The 27,478-nt window shown below is 35.8% G+C and overlaps 1 protein-coding gene across 2 annotated transcripts in view; it reads left to right on the forward strand.

Annotated features, from left to right (window-relative positions):
* LOC117334054 (E3 ubiquitin-protein ligase NEDD4-like) overlaps window positions 1-27,478 on the forward strand; it is a 51,930-nt gene that overhangs the window by 16,073 nt on the left and 8,379 nt on the right. For both annotated transcript variants that reach the window (XM_033893485.1, XM_033893486.1), the window contains 13 exons: window positions 1,249-1,368; window positions 2,609-2,731; window positions 4,809-4,863; window positions 7,362-7,414; window positions 8,063-8,128; window positions 8,381-8,487; window positions 10,869-10,991; window positions 14,346-14,467; window positions 17,730-17,800; window positions 19,718-19,813; window positions 21,249-21,322; window positions 23,066-23,294; window positions 23,565-23,734. In XM_033893485.1, coding sequence (XP_033749376.1) covers window positions 1,249-1,368; window positions 2,609-2,731; window positions 4,809-4,863; window positions 7,362-7,414; window positions 8,063-8,128; window positions 8,381-8,487; window positions 10,869-10,991; window positions 14,346-14,467; window positions 17,730-17,800; window positions 19,718-19,813; window positions 21,249-21,322; window positions 23,066-23,294; window positions 23,565-23,734 — 1,409 coding nt within the window. The remainder of the gene's footprint in view (window positions 1-1,248; window positions 1,369-2,608; window positions 2,732-4,808; window positions 4,864-7,361; window positions 7,415-8,062; window positions 8,129-8,380; window positions 8,488-10,868; window positions 10,992-14,345; window positions 14,468-17,729; window positions 17,801-19,717; window positions 19,814-21,248; window positions 21,323-23,065; window positions 23,295-23,564; window positions 23,735-27,478) is intronic.

Here is a 27,478-nt window from a genome sequence, read left to right on the forward strand (position 1 = left end):
ATGATAGTTCATCATTTTCTTCAAATATTCAGGCAGAAACATTGTATTATTAAGTAAGATTTCGCTGATATTAAAAGAGGTGCATAATGTGTACTACAGTTGCAGTCTCTGTTTTAGTAGCTCCAATACTTCTTGGCTTACAGCTTTAATTTGTTGCGTGGTTTGTGAATATAACATATTTGCTGTAATAAAAGTGTGTTCATCATTAATATACTTGGTACTATATTATGTTATTGAGACTGTAACATTTCACTATATACTGAATCACTAACGTTAAGCATGGACATGATAGTGTTAGGAGGAGGAACTTGATTACTCCACATTCTGTTTGGTATTGTGTTCTAATTAGTAACAATGATAATGAAATTTTTGTCAAGAGCTGTTACGATTTACAAAGAGGCTTGAAGAATGATTGAAAAAACAATGTAAGAATTAATTTTTATTTCAACAAATAATTTTCATTTAAGAAAAAATGTTATTGAAAAAAAATCTGCTTTAAGTTGTATATTATGCCCCTGCCAGGAATTGGTGGAAAGTGTTACATTCGTCTGTCAAAATTTGGTTGAGAGTTTTGCAGAGCTTGTCATTCATTCATTCAGTAGAAGGATTCTGATATTTTAAGTGGAAGTTCTGGGGTGAAACAGTAATGCTGTGCAGTTAAAGTTCAACATTAAGTTTTCTGTTCATGACATGTTTTAGACTTTGTCCCAAAGTTTTGAATAATAAAGATGTTTAGCAGAGTCTGCCATGCACTCACTAAACGTGGTAGAGAGACATTCCTCTTTTCATTCCTAAGAGATCATTAGTCCGTCATTTATTCTTATAGAAATTCTGATGATCAATGTGAAGTTATTCTCAATACCAATGTAATAATATCACTATTTTTTGGCTTGGCTAGTTTGTCATTGTCATCTCAATCGACTTTTTCATCTGTATTTTTTTCAAAGCAAATTTTACACTAACAAGTGTTGTTAATTGTTGTCGCAATCTTTCAATATACAGGTCCATGTACTTCTACAATCTGCTAAAATTCAAGGTCCTAGCAGATGAAATATGGAGTGTTTCTATGATGTGGAAATCAGATATGTTAAATGTTGTTTCAATTTTACAATTCTTAATCTATTGTGTCTTGATAAATAATTACAATATGTCTAGATGTAGTCTTGATAAAGGATTTGAAAGTAATTTTTCACAGTTATATAGGTCACACTGTACAATTGTGTTATTATTGTGGTGTTGTGTTGCCAGCAAGCCAGTGCTACAGGCGGAGACACAGATGAGGAGCCACTAGGGCCAGGCTGGGCGATGGGTATGGCTCCGAATGGCCGGGTCTTCTTCATCGATCACAACACTATGAAAACCACATGGGTAAGTTCAGGAGTTGGTACAAGGATGTGGTCAAATGGTGAGGATATGGCATGAAAAAGTGCTTGACCCAAGATTGTAAATATCAATGGTTTTCTTTAGGATTGACAATCCCTAAATGAAACATGTGTAATATTTGGGTGGTAGGGGTGGCACAGTGGTACCACACTCGTCTTTTACCTAGGGTATTAGTATAAGCTGATATAATTTGGTTTGATATTGTTGTTAAAAAGGCAAAATTTGATATAAAAATTATGGATGATCATTTTTGAAGCAAAGACTTTTTGTGTCGCCTTTGAAAAAGGAGACCTATAGGTATTACTTTTCGGCGGCGTCGGTGTCGGTGTTGGCGTCGGCGTCGTCCGGAAAATGGTTTTCGTGCGATAACTTTAGTAGTTTAGAACGGATTAATTCGAAACTTCATGGGAAGGTTCATTACCATGATAGCTCGGACAAGTTCGATAACCAAAATTATTCGCACCTTTTTAAAAGAGTTATAGCCCTTTAATTTTTTGCGAAAATGGTTTCCACTCAATAACTTGAATAATTATTACAGGATTAATTTGAAACTTCATGGGAAGGTTCGTTACCATAATACTGTGGACAAGTTCGTTAACCAAATTTATTTGCACCATTTTAAAAGAGTTATGGCCCTTTAATTTTTTTGCGAAAATGGTTTCCACTCAATAACTTGAATAATTATTACTGGATTAATTTGAAACTGCATGGGAAGGTTCGTTACCATAATACTGTGGACAAGTTCGTTAACCAAATTTATTCGGACCTTTTTAAAAGAGTTATAGCCCTTTAATTTTTTTTGCGAAAATAGAATGTTCGTTACCATAATACTGTGGACAAGTTTGTTATTGTTTTTTTTTATTCAAGTCCTAGTTTTAAAGAGTTATGGCCCTTTAATTACTGGAATTAATTCAAAATTTCATGGGAAGTCTTTCGCAAGTTTTTAAAAGAGTTATAGCCATTTATTTTTTCAAGTCCTAATTTTAAAGAGTTATGACCCTTTAATTATTCGCATACACAGGCGACACCTCCACTTCCGTGGAATTCTTGTTTTTTTACGTGTGACAGTGAAAAAGGTTTCTGGTTCATGCTTTCTATCAAAGTACCATTACCTGGTAAACCCAATGAGCCACTACTAATGGACAGTGTCCATTGTGATGTTTGTCTCTGCTGGAATTCTGTGGTAGTATTGACCTCACTGTGACACTATAATGTTAATGTTTAGGAGGATCCACGAAAAGCCACAACAAGGACAGCCAGTATGAGGAGCCAGCACGGAGAAATGCCTAATGTAGTCACCAGGGCCTCCTCTAACGAAGACCTTCTCGTCAACCTGGGACCTCTACCTGTAAGTCCTACATTTAACATGGATCACCGAGCAAAAACCTTGAATCCATTACTTAAGAAATAATTAACGATGATTCGTGTATTGTTTTAATTTTAATTAATTTTAATTAATAACTCAATGTTGCAGGATATACAACGAGGACGAGGATATTTTGCAATTAAATTAATAACGAAGGCCGCAGGCCTGAGTTATTAATTAAAATTGCAAAATATCCGAGTCCGAGTTGTATATCCTGCAACAATACACGAGTCAAAGTTGATTATTTCTATTCTACCATGTACTGTTTAGTTCTGAGATCGACCTCTTTCTAATAGAAAAACAGCAAAGAAACCCCGAGAAAACCTTGTAATTTATTTCTTGAGTATTGCATTATTTGTTGATGAAATATACAGGCAATACAGTACTACGATCAAAAGCATCTATCAAATGGCATTGATTTTGAAAATTAAAAAAAAAGAATAAAAAAAAAAAGGAAAAAAGAAGGAGGCCTCCGTAGGATTCGAACTCGCGTCGTGATAAAAATGTATTGAAAGACTAACCCATTAGCCCTCTCGGCTATAGTAACCTTTTATAAAGATGGTGAATTTTAGATATATAAAATTGTAACAGCCGTGACTCACGAGCGTGTATTATTGGCACGAGCGTGTATTATTGGAAAATAATACATGGTTTTAAACCAATCAAAACTGGCGTTGCATAGCAAACATGGTAGAATGGTTTGTTTACCTGATTGGTGGACAGTAAGTCAAGTTACCTAGAACCACGCCCACTAAATTTGTTTACTTGAATTGTGGACGGTAAGTCAAGATACTAGCAGCCTACCACAGTAAGTGTGTTTACCCAAGTTGTGGATGGTAAGTCACGATACCAGCAGCCTACCCCAGTAAGTGTGTTTACCCAAGTTGTGGATGGTAAGTCAAGATACCAGCAGCCTACCCCAGTAAGTGTGTTTACCCAAGTTGTGGATGGTAAGTCAAGATACCAGCAGCCTACCCCAGTAAGTGTGTTTACCCAAGTTGTGGATGGTAAGTCAAGATACCAGCAGCCTACCCCAGTAAGTGTGTTACCCAAGTTGTGGATGGTAATTAGTCAAGATACCAGCAGCCTACCCCAGTAAGTGTGTTTACCCAAGTTGTGGATGGTAAGTCAAGATACCAGCAGCCTACCCCAGTAAGTGTGTTTACCCAAGTTGTGGATGGTAAGTCAAGATACCAGCAGCCTACCCCAGTAAGTGTGTTTACCCAAGTTGTGGATGGTAATTAGTCAAGATACCAGCAGCCTACCCCAGTAAGTGTGTTTACCCAAGTTGTGGATGGTAAGTCAAGATACCAGCAGCCTACCCCAGTAAGTGTGTTTACCCAAGTTGTGGATGGTAAGTCACGATACCAGCAGCCTACCCCAGTAAGTGTGTCCAGTAGCCTACCCCAGTAAGTGTGTTTACCCAAGTTGTGGACGGTAAGTCAAGATACCAGCAGCCTACCCCAGTAAGTGTGTTTACCCAAGTTGTGGAAGGTAAGTCACGATACCAGCAGCCTACCCCAGTAAGTGTGTTTACCCAAGTTGTGGAAGGTAAGTCAAGATACCAGCAGCCTACCCCAGTAAGTGTGTTTACCCAAGTTGTGGATGGTAAGTCAAGATACCAGCAGCCTACCCCAGTAAGTGTGTGTACCCAAGTTGTGGATGGTAAGTCACGATACCAGTAGCCTACCCCAGTAAGTGTGTTTACCCAAGTTGTGGACGGTAAGTCAAGATACCAGCAGCCTACCCCAGTAAGTGTGTTTACCCAAGTTGTGGATGGTAAGTCAAGATACCAGTAGCCTACCCCAGTAAGTGTGTTTACCCAAGTTGTGGATGGTAAGTCAAGATACCAGCAGCCTACCCCAGTAAGTGTGTGTACCCAAGTCGTGGACGGTAAGTCAAGATACCTACCCCAGTAAGTGTGTTTACCTTTAGCCACTACCACAGTAAGATATCAGTAAAAGATCATTTTAGCGGAGGTTAATGATTTTACATTTTTTTGTTTTAATACTTTATATCAATAACTTTTCACAAAACTGATGTTTTGCTGTAATTACAGGCCGGATGGGAAGAGAGAACACATTCTGACGGCAGAGTTTTCTACATTAATCACTGTAAGTTTCTCTTATTACGCAAATTGTATCTAAACTGAATACTGTTAAATGTTCATTTTTCTTAAAAACTGTTTTCCTTTCATGATCCACTCTTGATTTGATGAAAAATATAGCAAATTCTTTAAAAATCCTTCTTCTTCTGTAGAAATGAAGGGATTTGATTCATATTTGGTCTGAAGCATCCTTGGGTGAAGGGGAACCAATTTTGTATAAACGGTGGGTCTGGCCCCCCAGGGGTCTTAGGGGCGGGGCCCAATAGGGGAAATATAGCAAATTCTTTAAAATCCTTCTTCTTCTGTAGAAATGAAGGGATTTGATTCATATTGGTCTGAAGCATCCTTGGGTGAAGGGGAACCAATTTTGTATAAACGGTGGGTCTGGCCCCCCAGGGGCCTTAGGGGCGGGGCCCAATAGGGGAAATATAGCAAATTCTTTAAAATCCTTCTTCTTCTGTAGAAATGAAGGGATTTGATTCATATTTGGTCTGAAGCATCCTTGGGTGAAGGGGAACCAATTTTGTATAAACGGTGGGTCTGGCCCCCCAGGGGTCTTAGGGGCGGGGCCCAATAGGGGAAATATAGCAAATTCTTTAAAATCCTTCTTCTTCTGTAGAAATGAAGGGATTTGATTCATATTTGGTCTGAAGCATCCTTGGGTGAAGGGGAACCAATTTGTATAAACGGTGGGTCTGGCCCCCAGGGGCCTTAGGGGCGGGGCCCAATAGGGGAAATATAGCAAATTCTTCAAAATCCTTCTTCTTCTGTAGAAATGAAGGGATTTGATTCATATTTGGTCTGAAGCATCCTTGGGTGAAGGGGAACCAATTTTGTATAAACAGTGGGTCTGGCCCCCCAGGGGCCTTAGGGGCGGGGCCCGATAGGAGAAATATAGCAAATTCTTTAAATCCTTCTTCTTCTGTAGAAATGAAGGGATTTGATTCATATTTGGTTTGAAGCATCCTTGGGTGAAGGGGAACCATTTTTGTATAACGGTGGGTCTGGCCCCCAGGGGCCGTAGGGGTGGGGCCCAATAGGGGAAATATAGCAAATTCTTTAAAATCCTTCTTCTTCTGTAGAAATGAAGGGATTTGATTCATATTTGGTCTGAAGCATCCTTGGGTGAAGGGGAACCAATTTTGTATAAACGGTGGTCTGGCCCCCCAGGGGCCTGGGGGGTGGGGCCCAATAGGGGAATATTGCATATTCTTTAAAATCCTTCTTCTTCTGCAGGAATAAAAGGATTTGATCCATGTTTGTTCTGAAGCATCCTTGGGTGAAGGGGAACCAATTTTGTATAAACGGTGGGTCTAGCCTCCCAGGGACCTGGGGGTGGGGCCCAATAGGGGAATATAGCATATTTTTTAAAATCCTTCTTCTTCTGCAGGAATAAAGGGATTTGATCCATGTTTGGTCTGAAGCATCCTTGGGTGAAGGGGAACCAATTTTGTATAAACGGTGGGTCTGGCCTCCCAGGGGCCTGGGGGGTGGGGCCCAATAGGGGAATATAGCATATTCTTTAAAATCCTTCTTCTTCTGCAGGAATAAAGGGATTTGATCCATGTTTGGTCTGAAGCATCCTTGGGTGAAGGGGAACCAATTTTGTATAAACGGTGGGTCGGCCTCCCAGGGGCCTTAGGGGCGGGGCCCAATAGGGGAAATATAGCAAATTCTTTGAAATCCTTCTTCTTCCGTAGGAATAAAGGGATTTGATCCATATTTGGTCTGAAACATCCTTGCGTGAAGGGAAACCAATTTTGTATAAATGGTTGGTCTGGCCCCCAGGGGCCTTAGGGGTGGGGCCCAGTAGGGGAAATAGGGTTAATCCTTTAAATCGCTACTAGTCATAAAGTTATAAATGAATTTGAACCAAATTTGGTCAGGAACATCATTGGGAGAAGGGGAACAGAGTTTGTATAAATTTTTACTCTGAATCCCCAGGGGCCTGAGGGGCGGGGCCAAATAGAGGAAATAGGGTTAATCATTTAAATCGCTACTAGTCATAAAGTTATGGATGAATTTGAACAGGAACATCCTTGGGAGAAGGGGGAACAGAGTTTGTATAAATTTTTACTCTGAACCCCCAGGGGCCTGAGGGGCGGGGCCAAATAGGGGAATAGAGATTAGTCTTTAAATTGCTACAAGTCATAAAGTTATGAATGAATTAGAACCATATTTGGTCAGGAACATCCTTGGGGGGAGGGGAACAGAGTTTGTATAAATTTTACTCTGAACACCCAGGGGCCTGAGGGGCGGAGTCTAAGAGGCCCAAGGGTCTTTCCCCAGCCTAAGGGACTTAGTTTCTTCAAACACAATTAGGTTGTAAAAATAATCCATAGGGTCTTTCAGTCCCTTAGAGAGTATGCGTATGAATAAATTGAACATGAACATTATTTTGACATTTGGTCAAATCCAACCAGGTGAGCGATACAGGCCCCATGGGCCTCTTGTTAACTTGAAGTTTAATGTTCCTACCATCACAAATAAACTTTGTTTCCACAGCAACCAAAACCACTCAATGGGAAGATCCACGGTTACAGAAGCTTGGAGGTCAGGTAAGGTTCAATTTTAGAAATTTCATGGGACAGCCAACCCCCCCCCCTTTTTTTTTTGAATGAGGAAAATTTTTTCATAGCCTTAAAAAAAAGCCTATGCCAACCCCCCCCCCCCCCCCCCCCCCCCCCCCCCCGAAATATTGCTATTATCATTTCAATTACCGAAATTTTGACCCCCAGACCCCATGCTAAAAAAAATTCAGCTTGCATCTATGGTGCTCGCATTACCACTAAATTTCTGGAACCCCCACATTTCAAATTCCTGGATCCACGCCTGGAACATGATTTGAAGAATGTATATGAATTATATGAAAGAATGTTTCGGGTTTGGTGATAATTTTAATTTATTATTAGTGAAACCAATGGAGTTGTTCCTCACTCTCAAATATCTGTTGAAAGGATTATAAAAATAAAAAACCTTCAAGTATTCTTTGAGTAAATAGGCTACTTGGTGTTACTCAGAAATGTTTAACTTTCAATCCTTGTCAAGTTCTAATTGAAGAACATTTAAATGATGTCTTGTCCTTGGGATCAGGCCATCAATCGTTAAATAAAGAGTGTGATGATGAGGCTGACGTTAAACAGCTGATCTGTACCGATAAAGGTATTCATTTTGTCCTGACAGAAAATGTGTTGTCAATTTTACAGGCAGTACCGTATTCCAGGGATTACAAGAGGAAATATGACTACTTCAGATCAAAGTTACGCAAACCAGTGAGTCTGCCACTGTCACTAAGATTCCTTCCTTGCCGTTCTAGCGAATTTTATATTAACATGATAAAGCATCAGTGTATTGAAAACATGATAAAAACATTTTTTAAGAGATATTACTTTATTTTTAGTAAAAGTGAATTTCTACCTTTGCTTAAATTAAAAGATATGTTGCTGAATTATTAAGAGTAAAAACAATTCATTAAGATGTAATACTTTTAATTAAGTTTGATTTGATATTTTTTTTTTTTTCAGCAAAATGTACCAAATAAAGTTGATATTAAGATAAGCAGGGACAATATATTTGAAGATTCCTATCGTGCCATCATGAGTGTTAAAAAGCCAGATATTTTGAAAACCAGGTGAGAGAAACATAAACTGTCATCATTCATATACAGGGAAGATATAAGGTTTCTTAGTGAATAATTAGATTCTCCACCGGTAATCCAGGAGGGCATTAATGAGGCCCTCCACCAGTACTCCAGGAGGGCATTAATGAGGTCATACACCAGTACTCCATGAAGGCATTAATGAGGCCCTCCATCAGTATTCCTTGAGGGCATTAATAAGGCCCTACACAGTATCCAATGAGGGCATTAATGAGGTCATACACCAGTATTCCAGGAGGGCATTAATGAGGTCCTACACCAGTACTCCCAAGAGGGCATTAATGAGGTCCTACACCAGTACTCTCAAGAGGGCATTAATGAGGTCCTCCACCAGTGCTCCCAAGAGGGCATTAATGAGGTCCTCCACCAGTACTCCCAAGAGGGCATTAATGAGGTCCTCCACCAGTACTCTCAAGAGGGCATTAATGAGGTCCTCCACCAGTACTCCCAAGAGCGCATTAATGAGGTCCTCCACCAGTACTCCCAAGAGGGCATTAATGAGGTCCTCCACCAGTACTCTCAAGAGGGCATTAATGAGGTCCTCCACCAGTACTCCATGAGGGCATTAATGAGGTCCTACACCAGTACTCCATGAGGGCATTAATGAGGTCCTACACCAGTACTCCATAAGGGCATTAATGAGGTCCTCCACCAGTACTCCATGAGGGCATTAATGAGTTCCTCCACCGGTACTCCATGAGGGCATTAATGAGGTCCTCCACCGGTACTCCATGAGGGCATTAATGAGGTCCTCCACCGGTACTCCATGAGGGCATTAATGAGGTCCTCCACCGGTACTCCAGGAGGGCATTAATGAGGTCCTCCACTGGTACTCCAGGAGGGCATTAATGAGGTCCTCCACCAGTACTCCCAAGAGCGCATTAATGTAGACATGTTTTATATAGCAGCGGGCTTATTATTACTAGAAATGTTAGATATAGTAGCGGGCTTATTATTACTAGAAATGTTAGATATAGTAGCCAACTTATTATTACTAGAAATGTTAGATATAGCAGCCCACTTATTATTACTAGAAATGTTAGATATAGCAGCCCACTTATTATTACTAGAAATGTTAGATATAGCAGCCCACTTATTATTACTAGAAATGTTAGATATAGTAGCCCACTTATTATTACTAGAAATGTTAGATATAGCAGCCCACTTATTATTACTAGAAATGTTAGATATAACAGCCCACTTATTACCAGACATGTTAGATATAGCAGCCCACTTATTACCAGACATGTTAGATATAGCAGCCCACTTATTACCAGACATGTTAGATATAGCAGCCCACTTATTACTAGAAATGTTAGATATAGTAGCTGACTTATCACCAGACATGTTAGATATAGCAGCCCACTTATCACCAGAAATGTTAGATATAACAGCCCATTTATTACCAGACATGTTAGATATAACAGCCCATTTATTACCAGACATGTTAGATATAGTAGCTGACTTATCACCAGAAATGTTAGATATAGCAGCCCACTTATTACCAGAAATGTTAGATATAGCAGCCCACTTATTACCAGACATGTTAGATATAGTAGCTGACTTATTACCAGAAATGTTAGATATAGCAGCCCACTTATCACCAGACATGTTAGATATAGTAGCTGACTTATCACCAGAAATGTTAGATATAGCAGCCCACTTATCACCAGACATGTTAGATATAGCAGCCCACTTATCACCAAACATGTTAGATATAGCAGCCCACTTATCACCAAACATGTTAGATATAGCAGCCCACTTATCACCAGACATGTTAGATATAGCAGCCCACTTATCACCAGACATGTTAGATATAGCAGCCCACTTATCACCAGACATGTTAGATATAGCAGCCCACATATCACCAAACATGTTAGATATAGCAGCCCACTTATCACCAGACATGTTAGATATAGCAGCCCACTTATCACCAGAAATGTTAGATATAGCAGCCCACTTATCACCAGAAATGTTAGATATAGCAGCCCACTTATCACCAGAAATGTTAGATATAGCAGCCCACTTATTACCAGAAATGTTAGATATAGCAGCCCACTTATCACCAGACATGTTAGATATAGCAGCCCACTTATCACAAGAAATGTTAGATATAGCAGCCCACTTATTACCAGACATGTTAGATATAGCAGCCCACTTATCACCAGAAATGTTAGATATAGCAGCCCACTTATCACCAGACATGTTATATATAGCAGCCCACTTATTACCAGACATGTTAGATATAGCAGCCCACTTATTACCAGAAATGTTAGATATAGTAGCTGACTTATTACCAGGTGAAGGCTTATTTCTGATTAAATTATTAATCTCCCTATAACACTGTGTTACAGGTTATGGATCGAGTTTGACGGTGATACCGGTCTGGACTATGGAGGTGTGGCACGGGAGTGGTTCTACCTTCTTTCCAAGGAAATGTTCAACCCCTTTTATGGCTTGTTTGAGTACTCAGCCACGTAAGTACACAAGTCGTTATTATAGCCAAACTTTATAATTAATGTAAGTACGCCAGTCCTTATTATAGCCAAGCTTTATAATTAACGTAAGTACGCCAGTCCTTATTATAGCCAAACTTTATAATTAACGTAAGTACGCCAGTCCTTATTATAGCCAAACTTTATAATTAACGTAAGTACGCCAGTCCTTATTATAGCCAAACTTTATAATTAACATAAGTACACAAGTCCTTATTATAGCCAAGCTTTATAATTAATGTAAGTACGCCAGTCCTTATTATAGCCAAGCTTTATAATTAACGTAAGTACACAAGTCGTTATTATAGCCAAACTTTATAATTAACGTAAGTACGCCAGTCCTTATTATAGCCAAACTTTATAATTAATGTAAGTACGCCAGTCCTTATTATAGCCAAGCTTTATAATTAACGTAAGTACGCCAGTCCTTATTATAGCCAAACTTTATAATTAACGTAAGTACGCCAGTCCTTATTATAGCCAAACTTTATAATTAACGTAAGTACGCCAGTCCTTATTATAGCCAAACTTTATAATTAACATAAGTACACAAGTCCTTATTATAGCCAAGCTTTATAATTAATGTAAGTACGCCAGTCCTTATTATAGCCAAGCTTTATAATTAACGTAAGTACGCCAGTCCTTATTATAGCCAAGCTTTATAATTAATGTAAGTACGCCAGTCGTTATTATAGCCAAGCTTTATAATTAATGTAAGTACGCCAGTCGTTATTATAGCCAAGCTTTATAATTAACGTAAGTACGCCAGTCCTTATTATAGCCAAGCTTTATAATTAACGTAAGTACGCCAGTCCTTATTATAGCCAAACTTTATAATTAACATAAGTACACAAGTCCTTATTATAGCCAAGCTTTATAATTAACGTAAGTACGCCAGTCCTTATTATAGCCAAGCTTTATAATTAATGTAAGTACGCCAGTCGTTATTATAGCCAAGCTTTATAATTAACGTAAGTACGCCAGTCCTTATTATAGCCAAACTTTATAATTAACGTTAGTACTCCAGTCCTTATTATAGCCAAACTTTATAATTAACGTAAGTACGCCAGTCCTTATTATAGCCAAACTTTATAATTAACGTAAGTACGCCAGTCCTTATTATAGCCAAACTTTATAATTAACGTAAGTACGCCAGTCCTTATTATAGCCAAGCTTTATAATTAACGTAAGTATACAAGTCGTTATTATAGCCAAACTTTATAATTAACGTAAGTACGCCAGTCCTTATTATAGCCAAACTTTATAATTAACGTAAGTACGCCAGTCCTTATTATAGCCAAACTTTATAATTAATGTAAGCACTCCAGTCCTTATTATAGCCAAACTTTATAATTAACGTAAGTACGCCAGTCCTTATTATAGCCAAACTTTATAATTAATGTAAGCACGCCAGTCCTTATTATAGCCAAGCTTTATAATTAACGTAAGTATACAAGTCGTTATTATAGCCAAGCTTTATAATTAACGTAAGTACACAAGTCGTTATTATAGCCAAGCTTTATAATTAACGTAAGTATACAAGTCCTTATTATAGCCAAACTTTATAATTAACGTAAGTACACAAGTCCTTATTATAGCCAAGCTTTATAATTAACGTTAGTATACAAGTCCTTATTATAGCCAAGCTTTATAATTAACGTTAGTATTCAAGTCCTTATTATAGCCAAGCTTTATAATTAACGTAAGTACGCCCGTCCTTATTATAGCCAAGCTTTATAGTTAACGTAAGTACACAAGTCGTTATTATAGCCAAACTTTATAATTAACGTAAGTACGCCCGTCCTTATTATAGCCAAGCTTTATAATTAACGTAAGTATACAAGTCGTTATTATAGCCAAGCTTTATAATTAATGTAAGTACACAAGTCCTTATTATAGCCAAGCTTTATAATTAACATAAGTACGCCAGTCCTTATTATAGCCAAGCTTTATAATTAATGTAAGTACGCCAGTCGTTATTATAGCCAAGCTTTATAATTAACGTAAGTACGCCAGTCCTTATTATAGCCAAACTTTATAATTAACGTTAGTACTCCAGTCCTTATTATAGCCAAACTTTATAATTAACGTAAGTACGCCAGTCCTTATTATAGCCAAACTTTATAATTAACGTAAGTACGCCAGTCCTTATTATAGCCAAACTTTATAATTAACGTAAGTACGCCAGTCCTTATTATAGCCAAGCTTTATAATTAACGTAAGTATACAAGTCGTTATTATAGCCAAACTTTATAATTAACGTAAGTACGCCAGTCCTTATTATAGCCAAACTTTATAATTAACGTAAGTACGCCAGTCCTTATTATAGCCAAACTTTATAATTAATGTAAGCACTCCAGTCCTTATTATAGCCAAACTTTATAATTAACGTAAGTACGCCAGTCCTTATTATAGCCAAACTTTATAATTAATGTAAGCACGCCAGTCCTTATTATAGCCAAGCTTTATAATTAACGTAAGTATACAAGTCGTTATTATAGCCAAGCTTTATAATTAACGTAAGTACACAAGTCGTTATTATAGCCAAGCTTTATAATTAACGTAAGTATACAAGTCCTTATTATAGCCAAACTTTATAATTAACGTAAGTACACAAGTCCTTATTATAGCCAAGCTTTATAATTAACGTTAGTATACAAGTCCTTATTATAGCCAAGCTTTATAATTAACGTTAGTATTCAAGTCCTTATTATAGCCAAGCTTTATAATTAACGTAAGTACGCCCGTCCTTATTATAGCCAAGCTTTATAGTTAACGTAAGTACACAAGTCGTTATTATAGCCAAACTTTATAATTAACGTAAGTACGCCCGTCCTTATTATAGCCAAGCTTTATAATTAACGTAAGTATACAAGTCGTTATTATAGCCAAGCTTTATAATTAACGTAAGTACACAAGTCCTTATTATAGCCAAGCTTTATAATTAACATAAGTACGCCAGTCCTTATTATAGCCAAGCTTTATAATTAACGTAAGTACGCCAGTCCTTATTATAGCCAAGCTTTATAATTAACGTTAGTATACAAGTCCTTATTATAGCCAAGCTTTATATAATTATAACTGTTGATATTAACACCAAACAAATTATTGTTCTGTTTGTAATAAAACTGTACATAACTTAAGAAGTTAAGGGCCATTATGGTACATGTCATAATCTCCATTGATATTTTCATGCCAGGCGTGCCCAGCAATAAGTGTCGTGATGTTGGTTGATTACAAGGAATTGAATATTTCATTGGTTGAGTTGTTTATAATGTTAAAATAAGTGATAAGTATATGTCATCACTGATACGATAAAACCATTTTGTTTTCCAGAGACAACTATACACTACAGATAAACCCTTTGTCGGGTCTAGCTAATGACGACCATCTCTCCTACTTTGAATTCATCGGCAGAATTGCTGGCATGGCTGTGTATCATGGAAAACTGCTGGACGGTAAGACTGCCTGAACTAGAATGATTTTCTTCTTTTTTTTTCTTTTCCTTTTAAAATAAATCAGTTTAGATGTTATTTGTATAATTACCTTTTGAATAGATTTTTATGTAGCCGATATAGTTACATAAAAGTCTGTAGCAACAGTAGAAATCGTTGTGATTACATTTATGTATGATTAATATCAGTACAGTAGTAGGATGTCAGTTTAATGGGTCAGTGAAAGTCTATATCTTTGATGTCAGTTTAATGGGTCATTGAAAGTGTTTATCTTTGATGTCGGTTTAATGGGTCAGTGAAAGTATTCATCTTTGATGTCGGTTTAATGGGTCAGTGAAAGTGTTTACCTTTGATGTCGGTTTAATGGGTCAGTGAAAGTGTTTACCTTTGATGTCGGTTTAATGGGTCAGTGAAAGTGTTTATCTTTGATGGCGGTTTAATGGGTCATTGAAAGTGTTTATCTTTGATGTCGGTTTAATGGGTCAGTGAAAGTGTTTATCTTTGATGTCGGTTTAATGGGTCAGTGAAAGTCTATATCTTTTGATGTCAGTTTAATGGGTCAGTGAAAGTCTATATCTTTGATGTCGGTTTAATGGGTCAGTGAAAGTGTTTATCTTTGATGTCGGTTTAATGGGTCAGTGAAAGTGTATATCTTTGATGTCGGTTTAATGGGTCTGTGAAAGTATATATCTTTGATGTCGGTTTAATGGGTCAGTGAAAGTATGTATCTTTGATGTCAGTTTAATGGGTCAGTGAAAGTATATATCTTTGATGTCGGTTTAATGGGTCAGTGAAAGTCTATATCTTTGACGTCAATTTAATGGGTCAGTGAAAGTATAAATCTTGGTTGTTGGTTTGATGGATGGTGAAAGTATAATCTTCGATGTTGATTTAATTGGTGATGAAAGTATAAATCTTCAATGTTGATTTAATGGATGATTACAGTATAAATCTTAGATGTTGGTTTAATGGGTCAGTGAAAGTAAATCTGGGATGTTGGTTTAATGGTTTGGAAGGTCACATATCTAAAAAATTTGGTGTTTAAGTTACATCATCCGTGTATTTTAAGTCAAAATCCTGTGTCCAGGTTGACTGTATCAGAGTATTTTCACTTTAGTGTTGGAACCAGACAGGGCTGTATGGTAAGTCCTCTGCTTTTTAAGGTGTTTTGGAATGAACTTCTTGACTAATGAGATGATGCAGGATGAAGAATGCCCATGTGTATTTTGTAACTGAGAATGTTGACAATATTGCATCACTGCTATCTGCTGATAATATCGCTAGCCTATCCGACCCTGTGATTGGTTTACGAAATCAGATAGATTGTGTATCAAACTTTCTCGGTAAATATGGTATGAAAATCAATCTTGAAAAGATTAAGAATATTGTGATCCGAAGAGGCGGTATTGTTAAGGAAAATGAAAGATGGTTTTACAAAGGTGAACACATTGAAATTGTGAGATTTTTTTTTCAAATATCTGGGTGCAATTTTTGATTGAAATTATCAGGGGTTCTGTGTCAAAGCACTCTTAGCACAACAAGCTGATAAGGCTGTATTTATGCTTCAAAAGTTTATTCATGCATGCAAGTTAGACCTCTTCAATCACAAGATAATGCCAATATTGTGTTAAAGTATCGAGATGATGTATCAGGAGTTAAAGAATATGTACTCTTGAGGTTTTGTAGGTTCATCTTGGTCATTAACTTCAGTTCAAATAAAACTTTATTAATATATGGTGAATTTGGAAGATACTTGTTAAAAGTAACCTACATGCTTCGATGTGTGAAGTATTGGTTGAATAACTATGCCTGTGATAAGAGATATCCAAGAGCATGCTACAAGATGTTGTTTCATTACACCTTGCAGGTAGAGTCACATGGGCTACAATGATTTAGCATTTACTCTTTAATTAAGTTTTTTGTAAAACGAAGGTGTATCAGATGTTGACTTTTTTCTTCCAAATGCGAGGACCAGACTCATTGATGTATTATACAGTCCTGGTACTGTCAACCAGTGATATGTTTCATAAAGATTGGTTACGTTCATATCGTACATTTAAGTCTTAAAAAGATTGGTTACGTTCATATCGTAGATTTAAGTCTTAAAAAGATTGATTACGTTATATGATTACGTTATATGGTAGATTTAAGTCTTAAAAAGATTGGTTACGTTCCTATCGTAGATTTAAGTATTAAAAAGATTGTTTACGTTCATATCGTACATTTAAGTCTTTCTTCTGTATGGAAGAGTACATGTTCCAAAGTGTAAATAAAAATATAAGGAATGTTGTATCACGATTTAGATGTGGTAGTCATCATCTTGTTATAGAATCTGGTAGATGGAAAAGAGTTGATCATGATAGGTCCAAGAGAATATTTGTCTATTGTCTTAATGAGCTTAGTAGATATGTTTAGGAGTTGAAGATGAACTTTCTGTGTAAGTATATTGATCTTAAGGCTGATTAATTATTGTTAGTATATATATGTATATATATCTGTCACAAAAATGTTGAATTTGGACACTGTTGCATGATACGTGGCATAAGATTTGGGTGTCTTTTTAAGAAATACCTTTAAACAAAGAGAAAGTTACTGAGGTGTGGAGGTTCAGGAATGAGAACATGTAAGTTATTAGATATATGGCCTTTTTTACATGTTCATTATATACTGATTTTAGGTGATAAACTGTCGTCAGTCCTGAAACAATCCTTGTTATTGCTATTTTTGAGAAGTACTAGATGGATCTTTCTCAAATTTTTACTGTAGGTTCCCTTTAGTCTCTATAGTTGTGCTTGTTTGATTTTGGGATTGATAAAACAAATATAAAAACAATGGCTGACAAGCAGCCATCTTGGATTTTAACAAAATTTTGTTATCACTATTTCTTGAATAGTATGGGATGAATCCTTCTCAAATTTCATATGAAGGTTCTGCTTGGTCCATAGTTGTGCTCTTTTGATTTTGGAACTAACGAAAAAATGGCTGAAAGTAGAGTTTTCATTTATGCCTAAATGTACTTAAAAAGAGGTATAACTTTTGTTCATGCACCTTGTGTTTTGTGGCCCTATTTTCTGTTTCTTATGAAGGTTTTCCTAGTAATCAGATTATTAAACGAAAAACAGGAAAGAAGGGAAAAGTATCTTAGAGAAAATATCTGTCTTGTTTAGAACCAATCATGATGATTTAATGTGAATGCTAAGACCCCTCTGGTTCAACTTCTCAGTTACTTCTATTCATTTTAACATTATCATTCATTCTCTTCCAGGATTCTTCATTCGTCCGTTTTACAAGATGATGTTGGGTAAAAGCATGATCCTTCAGGACATGGAGCCAGTCGTAAGTCTTTCTCTTATCACTACCATTTCAATATTTCCCTGTACTGACTGTCACAAATTTAATTCAGCTTAACTGTCAGATATATAATATAATGTCTCCAAATTGAGAGATCCATTGACACTATAGGGATTGATATCTTTATGTCATAACATTGTCATGTGTGACGTTAGTTCCTTATAGCTGTTACACACCAACAATAGGACTATTATATCCTAAATCTGTGTATTGAAGTTAGTTCCTTATAGCTGTGACACACCAACAATAGGACTATTGTATCCTAAATCTGTGTATTAAAGTTAGTTCCTTATAGCTGTGACACACCAACAATAGGACTATTATATCCTAAATCTGTATTGAAGTTAGTTCCTTATAGCTGTAAGTTACCAACAATAGGACTATTATATCCTAAATCTGTGTATTGAAGTTAGTTCCTTATAGCTGTAAGTTACCAACAATAGGACTATTATATCCTAAGTCTGTGTATTGAAGTTAGTTCCTTATAGCTGTGACACCAACAATAGGACTATTATATCCTAAATCTGTGTATTGAAGTTAGTTCCTTATAGCTGTGACACACCAACAATAGGACTATTATATCCTAAATCTGTATTGAAGTTAGTTCCTTATAGCTGTGACACACCAACAATAGGACTATTATATCCTAAGTCTGTGTATTAAAGTTAGCTCCTTATAGCTGTGACACACCAACAATAGGACTATTATATCCTAAATCTGTATTGAAGTTAGTTCCTGATAGCTGTGACACACCAACAATAGGACTGTTATATCCTAAGTCTGTGTATTAAAGTTAGTTCCTTATAGCTGTAAGTTACCAACAATAGGACTATTATATCCTAAGTCTGTGTATTGAAGTTAGTTCCTTATAGCTGTAAGTTACCAACAATAGGACTATTATATCCTAAGTCTGTGTATTGAAGTTAGTTCCTTATAGCTGTGACACACCAACAATAGGACTATTATATCCTAAGTCTGTGTATTGAAGTTAGTTCCTTATAGCTGTAAGTTACCAACAATAGGACTATTATATCCTAAATCTGTATTGAAGTTAGTTCCTTATAGCTGTAAGTTACCAACAATAGGACTATTATATCCTAAATCTGTATTGAAGTTAGTTCCTTATAGCTGTGACACACCAACAATAGGACTATTATATCCTAAGTTTGTATTGAAGTTAGTTCCTTATAGCTGTAACACACCAACAATAGGACTATTATATCCTAAATCTGTATTGAAGTTAGCTCGTTATAGCTGTAAGTTACCAACAATAGGACTATTATATCCTAAGTCTGTGTATTGAAGTTAGTTCCTTATAGCTGTGACACACCAACAATAGGACTATTATATCCTAAATCTGTGTATTGAAGTTAGCTCCTTATAGCTGTGACACACCAACAATAGGACTATTATATCCTAAGTCTGTGTATTGAAGTTAGTTCCTTATAGCTGTAAGTTACCAACAATAGGACTATTATATCCTAAATCTGTGTATTGAGGTTAGTTCCTTATAGCTGTGACACACCAACAATAGGCCTGTATTATATTCTGTGTAATAGAGACCTGCCATTTGTTCCTAGCCAGACAGGGATATGTGTTCTGTGTCCAGGGACATATTAGTCTGTACAATGAATAGGAGCGTGTAAAAAATATGGATTTTATTCCCTGAGTTTTCTTCATTGCATGATATCTTCAACAAAGAAGTGAAAATCAGAAAAAGATAAAAGTTCGTAATTAATGAATGTTAAGATTAAATTTCGTTTTAGTTTGAATATTTCTACTCAGATTTTAGATTACCTATTTGGTATTAATTTGGGCATTTTTTGTGACATGACTACTGTTTAAAACAACAGTTGTATCAGGTGGATAGTACACTTAATATTTTCTGATTGATTATAACAGGACTCTGAATATTTCAACTCCCTATGTTGGATCCGGGACAACGATCCCATTGACCTTGATTTGACCTTCAGCGTGGAAGAGGATTACTTCGGAGAGGTGAGGTGATCTAGCCCGATAGTGGTGTTACTAGTCAACGAGTGCTTTATGAGGAGCAGAAATTATCAAATGAAAAGCAAAAAGTTTAACAATTAAATACTAGTAAATGGTCACTGTTGTATGTTATGGCTTTCATTCCTAGAACTTTTTCTGAGTTTCTCGGCAACAAAATAGATTTTGATAATGGTGACTTGTTACTGACATCCTGTGTCATGTTTTGTTGAAGCATCAAGCTTTAAAAAAGATGTAATACTGTCTTAATTTGACAGACGTTTGACAGCAATAATGTGAGTGCTGACTACTATTGTTATTCATTCGTTAATATAACCAGTAGGAGTTGGAAGTTTTTCAAAGGCCATTTAATCAGGGCATTTAAACGTCCCATCAAATTATTTCTTTTTTCACTTCAATACTAATGTGATGCATACATTTTCCAAATCTATCTGACAATGTCTGGTAATAAACCCATCCATCTCATTTCCCCTACCGCTAAAACCGGAGGGACTATAGGTTTCGTCATTCATCTTATACATATGTACTTACCTGGTAACACCAAAGAGCAGCTTCATTCTTCAAGGGATTTTAAACAAATTTCACACATTGATAAGGGATCTTCGAGTTTCAGGGATTTTGGGTCAAGATCAAGGTCACTTACTATTTTTAGAAGGGGACAAATAAAGGACAATATTTACATTTTGGTGGCAAAGCCACGATATAAACTAAGTATAAAGATTTGCAATCTATGTGAGCATAATTGACACTCAAAACGTGACATTAATCCATGCTGCGCATGAATATATTCACCCACCGGAACTACTTGTAACTAACATAAACAATCATATGGCTACGTTTTTTTGTGTAAATTAAAAAGTATCAAAAAGAAATTGTATACGATACTGTTACACAAATAATAAAAAGAATTAAACAGACTGTGTTTTTTTTCGTATTATTTCAATGCACTTTTTTGTTTGCCAATCTGCACATGACAAATGAATTTTGAAAAAATAGGCTGTTCCATTTGTCGAACCCCATTGACGAAGTCACTGAATATTGGCACATTTTTTTATGCTAACTAAATTTTAGTTTTCAAAAATAACAAAAAAATATTCTCGACTAAATATAAGCATTAAACTGTCTTTTTTTGGTGTCTATGGTCAAATAAAAGACAGTTTGATCCTTAAATAACCAGTTTGCTTGTTGAATTAATTAATTGAAAGTACAGAAAAAAGGCATTCCATTGCCCTGTAATGAGGCCACCCTTTACTTTTAAGTCTGAGTTTATGTGCTGACACCTTTAGTTAATTACAGGATAAATACAGTATATGTATAAGTGATGTGACTAATTCCCAGATCTGTTTATGTTGGTTGATAATTTATTTCTGGAATATTTTGAGTGTTGTTGTTTTTCGATGAGACATTTCTACCTTTGTTTTAGATAACGGAGCGAGAACTTAAACCTGGAGGAAAGGAGGTTGTGGTCACGAATGATAACAAGATGGAATATATAAAGTAAGAGCAATTCAGTGAGAATAATCAAGTCATTGAAGTACACATGTGGGGGCTTTTTCTGAAGGCTTTTTGGGGCTGTTTATAGGCCCCATTCCCTATTAAGATTATCATCCATATTTAAGCGAAATTCCCAAAAATTGCAGTTTACTCCTGAAAAAACTTTTCCAATTTATCAATTTTCTTCCAAAAATGAGACAAACAGGCCCTTCCAAAATCAGTGAGAAAAAGCCCTGCATGTGTAGGGGAACTGGACAGGGCTGAATGCCAGTGGCCAGGTACCTCAAATGGTTAGAGCCTCCATTTTAGATATAAGAGGTCCCGGGTTCCCCTGTAACATTTGTCGCCCAAATAAAGACCCATGGAGTTGGTATAGGGTCTTGTGTATGTCTCTGGAGTTGAAGACTTTGTTGAAGAATGTAGGTGAACTGGATGGACTCACCACAGATAGTTTGGTTTGTTTTCTTTAACGTTCTATTAATAGCCAGGGTCATTTAAGGACGTGCCAGGTTTTGAAGGTGAAGGAAAGTCGGAGTACCCAGAGAAAAACCACCGGCCTACAGTCAGATAGCCAGGTAGCTCAAACGGTTAGAATGTCCTTTTAGAGTTATGAGGTCCTGGGTTTGAGTCCCAGTCTGGTCTGTGTTTCTCAAAATGGTATGCGTGTATCTTTTTCAAATTTCACCTGTAGGGTCCCCTTGTTACTAAATTGTGCATGTTCCATTTTGTGACTTATCTGAAAACAAGATGGCATTCAGGTGGCCATTTTGAATTTCGATAGTTGAAGTTTGTAATCACTATTTCTCAGAGTTCTAAATGGATCTTTCTCAAACTTCACAAGTAGGGTCCCCTTGGTCCCTTGTTGTGATGTTCCATTTTGAGCCTGATTGGAAAACAATGTGGCCAGAAAGCGGCCATTTTGAATTTTGCCAGTTATTTTAATTTGTTAAAACTATTTCTTGGAAAGTTCTTCATGGATATTTCATGATTGTTATTTAGATTCCTCTTGTATTACCATGTAGTAGAGTTTTGTTAATCCCTTTTCTCAGGCTGTGTGTGTTCTTTAAGTAATTTTCAATATATATAGAGCCTCTGGTTTTTAGATAATCCAAATGAAGAAGAGAAATGTAGAGAAAGATCAGTCTTACAGAGGTCCAATAAATGTCATTCAATAGTGGGCGCCAAGATCCCTTTGTTTCCGAGAATAAAATTTTGATTCAACTATTTTTCCAAAGGTTATTGCCCTTTGTTTTATTTCAGTAATTGAATGTTAATCAGAGATCTGTTATATTTTTCAATCAATCTCTTTTAAATATGGTGGACCTTATAATTATGATATGTGGTTGACTCCCTGAGTGGCATTTTGATTTGACTCTTTTTACATTATCATTAACTTTGTTGATTTCAGTATTGGATTGTAATTGATTTTGCCTATAGATCCTCTCCCTCACTTAATCCCAATTAGATTCTTTCAAACGGTGTGTAGATATTACTATGACATGAAAGTGTACTTTTTTAGGGGCATGTTGATAAGACAATTAATCTTTCCTTTGATATTTGTATTCATTTTCATTCGAAATTGATACGATAATCTCTTTATCATGGTATAGACGAATAACTGTGTATTGTTCTGCCCCTTGGGACTCTTCGTTAACTTTACATATTATTTAATGTGGCAAGAAGGTTTACAAATGGATGTTAATTCAATAATAAGATTAAAAGGGGAAACACTGTTTCTTGTTGCAGCTTGGTGATAAACTGGAGGTTTGTGTCTCGAGTGTATAACCAGATGACCAGCTTCCGGAAGGGCTTCAATGCTTTAGTTCCCCAGACATTACTGCAGATATTTGATGAGAATGAGCTGGAACTGTTGATGTGTGGGCTTCAAGACATCGACGTCAACGACTGGAAAAGTCACACTGCCTACAAAGGGGAATACAATCCGAACCACCCTGTTATCATCTTCTTCTGGAAGGTCACTTATACATATAACTCTTCTATATCATATGTAAAGTTGTTTTGGATGATCTTACGCTGTGACCTTTGTGAATTTTATCATGTGTAAAGTTGTTTTTGATGATTTTAGGCTGTGAACTTAGTGAATTTTATCATGTGTAAAGTTGTTTTTGATGATTTTAGGCTGTGAACTTAGTGAATTTTATCATGTGTAAAGTTGTTTTTGATGATCTTAGGCTGTGAACTTTGTGAATTTTATCATGTGTAAAGTTGTTTTTGATGATTTTAGGCTGTGTACTCTGTGAACAATGAGATGAGATCAAGATTACTACAGTTTGTGACGGGGACATCACGTGTTCCGATGAACGGGTTCCGGGAACTGTATGGTAGTAACGGTCCACAACTGTTCACCATAGAAAAGTGGGGCACAACAAAGAAATTACCACGAGCTCATACATGGTAAAGTTCAAAACAGCAGAACCAACTGCAAGTTAAACTAAAATCTGTTGTTAACTAAATGTTAGACACGGTCAAACTAGAATCAGTTGTAAATTAATGTTAGACACGGTCAAACTAGAATCAGTTGTAAATTAATGTTAGACACGGTCAAACTAGAATCAGTTGTAAATTAATGTTAGACACGGTCAAACTAGAATCAGTTGTAAATTAATGTTAGACACGGTCAAACTAGAATCAGTTGTAAATTAATGTTAGACACGGTCAAACTAGAATCTGTTGTAAATTAATGTTAGACACGGTCAAACTAGAATCTGTTGTAAATTAATGTTAGACACGGTCAAACTAGAATCTGTTGTTAACTTAATGTTAGACACGGTCAAACTAGAATCTGTTGTTAACTTAATGTTAGACACGGTCAAACTAGAATCTGTTGTTAACTAAATGTTAGACCAGTCAAACTAGAATCAGTTGTAAATTAATGTTAGACACGGTCAAACTAGAATCTGTTGTAAATTAATGTTAGACACGGTCAAACTAGAATCAGTTGTAAATTAATGTTAGACACGGTCAAACTAGAATCAGTTGTAAATTAATGTTAGACCAGTCAAACTAGAATCAGTTGTAAATTAATGTTAGACCAGTCAAACTAGAATCTGTTGTTAACTTAATGTTAGACACGGTCAAACTAGAATCTGTTGTAAATTAATGTTAGACCAGTCAAACTAGAATCTGTTGTTAACTTAATGTTAGACACGGTCAAACTAGAATCTGTTGTAAATTAATGTTAGACCAGTCAAACTAGAATCTGTTGTTAACTTAATGTTAGACACGGTTAAACTAGAATCTGTTGTAAATTAATGTTAGACCAGTCAAACTAGAATCTGTTGTTAACTTAATGTTAGACCAGTCAAACTAGAATCAGTTGTAAATTAATGTTAGACCAGTCAAACTAGAATCTATTGTTAACTTAATGTTAGACACGGTCAAACTAGAATCTGTTGTTAACTTAATGTTAGACACGGTCAAACTAGAATCTGTTGTTAACTTAATGTTAGACCAGTCAAACTAGAATCTGTTGTTAACTTAATGTTAGACACGGTCAAACTAGAATCTGTTGTAAATTAATGTTAGACCAGTCAAACTAGAATCTGTTGTTAACTTAATGTTAGACACGGTCAAACTAGAATCTGTTGTAAATTAATGTTAGACCAGTCAAACTAGAATCTGTTGTTAACTTAATGTTAGACACGGTCAAACTAGAATCTGTTGTAAATTAATGTTAGACCAGTCAAACTAGAATCTGTTGTTAACTTAATGTTAGACACGGTCAAACTAGAATCTGTTGTAAATTAATGTTAGACCAGTCAAACTAGAATCAGTTGTAAATTAATGTTAGACCAGTCAAACTAGAATCTGTTGTTAAATTAATGTTAGACCAGTCAAACTAGAATCTGTTGTTAACTTAATGTTAGACACGGTCAAACTAGAATCTGTTGTTAAATTAATGTTAGACCAGTCAAACTAGAATCTGTTGTTAACTTAATGTTAGACACGGTCAAACTAGAATCAGTTGTAAATTAATGTTAGACCAGTCAAACTAGAATCTGTTGTTAACTTAATGTTAGACCAGTCAAACTAGAATCTGTTGTAAATTAATGTTAGACCAGTCAAACTAGAATCTGTTGTTAACTTAATGTTAGACACGGTTAAACTAGAATCTGTTGTAAATTAATGTTAGACCAGTCAAACTAGAATCTGTTGTTAACTTAATGTTAGACACGGTCAAACTAGAATCTGTTGTTAACTTAATGTTAGACACGGTCAAACTAGAATCAGTTGTAAATTAATGTTAGACCAGTCAAACTAGAATCAGTTGTAAATTAATGTTAGACCAGTCAAACTAGAATCTGTTGTTAACTTAATGTTAGACACGGTCAAACTAGAATCAGTTGTAAATTAATGTTAGACACGGTCAAACTAGAATCTGTTGTTAACTTAATGTTAGACACGGTCAAACTAGAATCTGTTGTAAATTAATGTTAGACCAGTCAAACTAGAATCTGTTGTTAACTTAATGTTAGACACGGTCAAACTAGAATCAGTTGTAAATTAATGTTAGACCAGTCAAACTAGAATCTGTTGTTAACTTAATGTTAGACCAGTCAAACTAGAATCTGTTGTTAACTTAATGTTAGACACGGTCAAACTAGAATCTGTTGTTAACTTAATGTTAGACACGGTCAAACTAGAATCTGTTGTTAACTTAATGTTAGACACGGTCAAACTAGAATCTGTTGTTAACTTAATGTTAGTCAGTCAAACTAGAATCAGTTGTAAATTAATGTTAGACCAGTCAAACTAGAATCTGTTGTTAACTTAATGTTAGACACGGTCAAACTAGAATCAGTTGTAAATTAATGTTAGACCAGTCAAACTAGAATCTGTTGTTAACTTAATGTTAGACACGGTCAAACTAGAATCAGTTGTAAATTAATGTTAGACCAGTCAAACTAGAATCTGTTGTTAACTTAATGTTAGTCAGTCAAACTAGAATCAGTTGTAAATTAATGTTAGACCAGTCAAACTAGAATCTGTTGTTAACTTAATGTTAGACACGGTCAAACTAGAATCAGTTGTAAATTAATGTTAGACCAGTCAAACTAGAATCTGTTGTAAATTAATGTTAGACCAGTCAAACTAGAATCAGTTGTAAATTAATGTTAGACCAGTCAAACTAGAATCTGTTGTTAACTTAATGTTAGACACGGTCAAACTAGAATCAGTTGTAAATTAATGTTAGACCAGTCAAACTAGAATCTGTTGTTAACTTAATGTTAGACACGGTCAAACTAGAATCAGTTGTAAATTAATGTTAGACCAGTCAAACTAGAATCTGTTGTTAACTTAATGTTAGACCAGTCAAACTAGAATCTGTTGTTAACTTAATGTTAGACACGGTCAAACTAGAATCTGTTGTAAATTAATGTTAGACCAGTCAAACTAGAATCAGTTGTAAATTAATGTTAGACCAGTCAAACTAGAATCTGTTGTTAACTTAATGTTAGACACGGTCAAACTAGAATCAGTTGTAAATTAATGTTAGACCAGTCAAACTAGAATCTGTTGTAAATTAATGTTAGACCAGTCAAACTAGAATCAGTTGTAAATTAATGTTGGACCAGTCAAACTAGAATCTGTTGTTAACTTAATGTTAGACACGGTCAAACTAGAATCAGTTGTAAATTAATGTTAGACCAGTCAAACTAGAATCTGTTGTTAACTTAATGTTAGACACGGTCAAACTAGAATCTGTTGTAAATTAATGTTAGACCAGTCAAACTAGAATCTGTTGTTAACTTAATGTTAGACACGGTCAAACTAGAATCAGTTGTAAATTAATGTTAGACCAGTCAAACTAGAATCTGTTGTAAATTAATGTTAGACCAGTCAAACTAGAATCAGTTGTAAATTAATGTTAGACCAGTCAAACTAGAATCTGTTGTTAACTTAATGTTAGACACGGTCAAACTAGAATCAGTTGTAAATTAATGTTAGACCAGTCAAACTAGAATCTGTTGTTAACTTAATGTTAGACACGGTCAAACTAGAATCAGTTGTAAATTAATGTTAGACCAGTCAAACTAGAATCTGTTGTTAACTTAATGTTAGACCAGTCAAACTAGAATCTGTTGTTAACTTAATGTTAGACACGGTCAAACTAGAATCTGTTGTAAATTAATGTTA

Source organism: Pecten maximus, chromosome 9, assembly GCF_902652985.1.
Source record: "Pecten maximus chromosome 9, xPecMax1.1, whole genome shotgun sequence".
Lineage (NCBI taxonomy): Eukaryota > Metazoa > Mollusca > Bivalvia > Pectinida > Pectinidae > Pecten > Pecten maximus.